Source organism: Dermacentor variabilis, chromosome 10 (genome assembly GCF_050947875.1).
Source record: "Dermacentor variabilis isolate Ectoservices chromosome 10, ASM5094787v1, whole genome shotgun sequence".
Classification (NCBI taxonomy): domain Eukaryota; kingdom Metazoa; phylum Arthropoda; class Arachnida; order Ixodida; family Ixodidae; genus Dermacentor; species Dermacentor variabilis.
The window spans coordinates 122,596,753-122,602,076 of NC_134577.1; the positions used below are offsets into that span (position 1 = coordinate 122,596,753).

The window sequence follows — 5,324 nt, forward strand, 5'->3', positions numbered from 1 at the left end:
GTTTTGTTGTATTCAGCGATTTTGGAAACCTAATTTAAATAATTGATAGAATGCGACTAGTTCGTTGTTTATCGTGGTATAATTCCCTTTTTCGTACAGGCGGATTGTTTTCTGATTTGAATGACGTACTATAGGTGAAAATGAGAAAACAGCGTGGATTACATTGTGATCACTTATTTCGCGTAGGTAGCTAATGGAGGACATGCTTTCAGGATGAGTGGTTAGTATGATGTCTGGTATGTTAGCCGAGCCATGAGTTGCACGGGTTGGCTCTGTTATCATCTGGGAGAGGTCAAAATTAAGGCAAATATCTAAGAGTTCTCTAGCTCCTGTCATGCTAGTAAGGGTGCTAGAATGAATAATTTGACCAATTGACATGAGGGCAATTGAAATACCCAAACAGCAAGATGCAAGCGTTCAGGAATTTTTTTGTTAAATGGTTCAAGGGGTTATTGAGATGGCGGGGGAATTCAGGGTTAGTGTTGGGGGGACGATAACAGACGCCAAGAAGTAGTAGCTGCGGATTAGCGCGAATGATAAGCCATACAACTTCTAGGTCAGTCGCCACATTAATTGTGAAGCACATCAGGGGTGCGATCGTGTACGCGTTCTGAAATAGAACGGAGGCGGTCCGTTCTATACCTCACGAAATAGGCGGTCCGCAGTGTTCGCGAGAACGAGAGGAAACAAACAGCCAATGAGCGAAGTGGAAGCCTGCGTCACGCTTTTGACGTCTGCTTGGGGACCGTATAATATATTGAGAAGCGTTTCCAACATGTTCAGAAATATTTTGCTATTATGACTGAGTAGAAAAATGTGTTGGTGTTGCTTTTCAAAGATTCAATTTGGAATGCAAAACGAGTGAAACAAAATATTGCGGTTAGTGTCTTCAAATGGCGCTAGGTGGTGCCGCAGTTTTGCGAAACGTTTAGTGATGGCGCTAGCCACCACCCCGTTTCAAGCACACGGCGCGAATTTTGAAGCGGTTGGTTCAGTCGTTCAGTCGAGCCAACGCCTCCTTTGGTCGAGCACTGGTAGTTGGTTCTTTATTCTATGGCCATGGCGCTAAACGTGGCAGCACCGAAGGGGCCACGTGTGTCAGAGGCACAGCGAGAGACGGTGGTCGCCTTCATGGAGCAGCATCCCCAGCTGGCTATAAGATCCAGTGAGCTGGGGCCACGCTTCACTGTTGGCGACCGCCGACGGCTGTGGCAGCAGCTGGCCGACGCGCTCAACAGCGAAGGCCCTGTTGTCAAAAGCACCGAGCAGTGGCAGGAGTGGTGGCGCAAACAGGCTTTTGAGGCCCGCCGCGACGCTGCCGCAATTGCCCAAGAACAAAGGTGAGTGACCGTCCAATGGTCTGGGCGATTTGTCCTTCGACATTGGCATGTATTTGCAGAAGCACGGGAGGGGGGCGACTACACGGTTTTCAAGGCCGAGTCCTACAACTGACCGGGACGGTCCGCCTCCACGGCGTGACCGACCTCCCCTGCCAAGAGGTAAGCACACTGCCGCCGTAATATCATGGACCCGCCGTGGTTGCTCAGTGGCTATGGTGTTGGGCTGCTGAGCACGAGGTCGCGGGATCGAATCCCGGCCATGGCGGCCGCATTTCGATGGGGGCGAAATGCGAAAACACCCGTTTACTTAGATTGAGGTGCACGTTAAAGATCCCCAGGTGGTCGAAATTTCTGGAGTCCTCCACTACGGCTTGCCTCATAATCAGAAAGTGGTTTTGGCACGTAAAACCCCATAATTCAATTCAATATCATGGGTTCCTGAACGTTGCCGGTTTAGAGTTTGCCATTATCTGTAAGTGTTACCTTTAGCGGAACGCAACGCGACACCGTTGGTGAGCAGGAAAATAGCGTAGGTGAGAATGGAAAAGCAGGTAGGTTAATCAACTAGAATCTAAGTTGGCTGCGCTTTCGGGAAAAGGGGGATTAAGTGATCAACACAGAATTAAAATGCCTTCAGGGAAGTGCACGAGGACGGTAATACATGGGATCATTAAGCAGTCATTAATTGCAGAATATTTCCGCAAATGTGTAGTACGAAAACTTGTAGCATAGGCATTGTAACGAATAGCCACGCTTATGACACTTTTCAGCAGGCTGGCGTCCCCACCTGCGCCATGGAAGTCGTCGTCCAAGCTACAGACGAGGCTGCGGGCGTAAGGAGCACAGCGACACGTAAGCATCAGAGGAATGAGTGTTTTGATTATTGGCAAATGTGTGTGCAGTTCGTAAACTTTTAATGTGTTTACTGTACAGCGACAGAGGATCCACCGCGCGGTGCGTCACCTATCGAAAGGGTGGCCGTTGCATCTGGTAAGTTATTGATCCTCAAGCTGTTAAAGAAAATGAGCTCTCGTATTTTTTTAAACTAGCCTAATAAGCCATAACATGGCCATATCCACTTTTATTCGTACCATAAAACGCAGTGCAACTGTAGAAAATACTGCATGCTTTCAGTGTTGCAGCCCTGTTCGGCCACCACGTCGACAGCGACCGCGACGGTTGATACCTTGACGACGATGTTGTCGCAATGCGTCCGCAGCGTGGAACAGGGCGACGAGATGCTGCAGGTTGGTAGGTCCTTTGGTGTCATTTTACATGAAGGACATAAATACTCTTTATGCTTTATTATAAGCAAATCATGAATCTGAAAAACAAATCAGCTTGGGATGCAAACAAGAAATATGCGTTGTATAGAGGGCTCGGTATCGTGTTTTGCCAACGATCAGCCGCCGGGCAAAAGGTTGGTTAGCCCTGAAAAGGGCTGTTTGGTGGTGAGAGGTGCATTTGAGTAGATGACGGAAGAGTAGTTCCAGCAGGTCTTTGTCTGTCCAAACAAAGAGGGCATAGCTTGTACGCGACGCTTGACACTGCCAAAGGATGCCATCAGGCCAGTGGCTCTTCAACAGAGAAGGAATCGTTGTGCATGTTGCAATTCTTCACAACAGCAGCTTCCAGCAGTGAGCTGGTTGCGAGTAATCAGCAACTCATGCGAACAGTTCCACCATGATTATTCATTCCAGGTGCTGCGGAGAATCGAGGTCTCCACTACCCGCCTCGCTGTCGCGGCAGAGCGGACGGCAGCAGCTCAGGAAGGAATCTTGGAGCAGGTGCGCGCCATAGCGCAAGACAGCACTGCGCACCTGCAACAAGAAAGAAATTAAGTTATCATTTTTTAAATATCATTTTATTCATTTGTGTTTCACTAGTTCCGTTTGTTTTATTTATTTATTGCTTGAGTTTTAGTGTTAAATTTCCTTTGAGTAATACAGGAGGATTTTTTGGTTGAAAGGTGTAATACGTGCACCCATTTTTTGTTCTGTAGTATTTGCCTCTTTCTATTTATGCTTATCCAGCTGCAATGCCAGCGTGCTTTCTTTATTTACACATTTCGAAGGCGCCTAGTCATTCACACTGGAATCATTACAAATAGTTGTCGATTTCTGTGTATGAGTTTTGTACTGTGATAATTATATTGCTTGACTGTGTTGTAGCTTACTGCACTCATTATGAAGCGTTACCGCATAGTGTTTGCACTGTGATATTTTCATTTCGGCACAGTGAGGCTAAGGTGCAACAACTACAATGTGCTATTTTTTTCGGAGCACCAAACTAGTCACTCTTTTGGTTGCATAGTTTCACGAATGAAAATGACCATCATCATTGCACCACGCCAGTGATTGGTTTCCTCTAGTCTTCGTTCCAAGGGAGTCATTGCAAGAATAACTTTCACGTGTAACACTTTCTGGGTGCTGTGAGATTGTAGAGTCAATTATTCATGTTTCATGTAACATGTTTCATCACAGCTGGCAAGTGCACTCACCTTTTTACAATTATGATTCACCTGTTGTTTAGCATCGCACTACAATTGCTGCCGAGAAATGAATGCTTCTAGTCAGTGACTCATAACACTGACAAGGGAACGGAAATACCTGTGAAAGTCATACTTTCTCGCAAGGTCACGTAAATGTAACTGCAAGTTTTATGTGCCGTGGTGAAAACGAATTGTGTGATGCTGATGTTGCAATGTTGTCACATGCTTTGCTACCTGAAGCATGTTGTACTACAAGGTTTGGGATGTACTTGTCATCATAGAGTGTGACAAAGTTGAACTATATATTTTTTTGCGCTTTTACTTTAATTTACGTCTACCGTTTGGACATGATGTGACGAGTGTAATGTCACTACACTCAGCGTTACATTTCGTTTGTGTTTGAATCCGCATTCATTACGCTTTACTTGCTTGCACAGAAGTTTTGATACGCCTAGCACAAGAGATGGCTAGCAAGCATATTGCCTCGCTCCTACCAATGTACACTGAGCGTCCGAATGCACAAATGCGGCGGTTCCGTTCATTCTGGTGTGTTTTATGAAAATTTTGCGCACCTTTTGCTGATGTTGATCATGAGCACAGAGTGCCAATCATATGTACTGCTTCCATCAAGTCTGTCATGACTATAATGGGCCAAGGGATGGTTCCATTTCATATTTCATGTGATATTTAAAGAAAAGGCTGCACTTTCACGTTGCTACCGTGTTTCGTGTTGCACTAGGAAAGAAGTACTTTGTGCCAATTTCCCATTACTATAACCACCAACTATGGCAAAACAAACACATCTTTGGACATGAGTAGAAAGTAACAACTGCTGCATCTACAGAAAGTGGCATATCACAGGATGCACGCAGCACATACAAGCGGTTGTAGCGTCGTATTTCTAATGTTACATGAGAAAAGAAACAGTTTGTGATGTGCATATTGCACAGAACAATGCTAGCTTGGGAGCAGCAGCAAATGCAGCTCTTCACAGATGAAGGGGCATGAAGCATTGCCTTACGACTGCTTCACGAGTACTACTGTTAATAAGTGGCAGCCTTGGAGACTCGTGCATAGTGAAGAGGGTACAATTGTTTCCGAGTCTACGGCTATGACATTCTATCTAAAGGATTCTTTGTATAAGTGTACTTCGTTTGTGTTTAAATTATCATAATCTGTCGGATGTGTGGATTTGGAACATTGACCATCCATATGGAGGTGCACTTGTGTATAAAATTTTTAAAATGTATTTTCTGCTGTACAAACACAGCCCTGTGATAGCCTAATGGCACTGCAATTTGTATAAAAAATTATATATTATGAAAACTCACCATTCCTGTGTCCTTCAGAAAAGGTTGACAACGGCGCTGTGCTGCTGCCTTCCTCTGAGGAACACGTCGTGCGGTGCCAGCACCTGGATGTTTCTTGGCTCCTCTGGCTCCTCAGCTGGTGGCACTTCCGCACCGTAATCGTCCAATGTCCAGTCGCCCGCG

At 45.7% G+C, this 5,324-nt stretch overlaps 1 protein-coding gene across 1 annotated transcript; it reads left to right on the top strand.

The window, feature by feature from the left end:
• The first annotated feature begins 1,059 nt into the window (after window positions 1-1,059).
• LOC142559400 (uncharacterized) lies at window positions 1,060-5,033 on the top strand. The gene is made up of 6 exons (XM_075671000.1): window positions 1,060-1,340; window positions 1,400-1,499; window positions 2,111-2,192; window positions 2,274-2,330; window positions 2,475-2,587; window positions 3,041-5,033. Exons 1-6 carry the CDS (start codon window positions 1,060-1,062, stop codon window positions 3,179-3,181), a joined length of 774 nt encoding a protein of 257 aa, XP_075527115.1. The 3' UTR covers window positions 3,182-5,033.
• The last annotated feature ends 291 nt before the right edge of the window (window positions 5,034-5,324 follow it).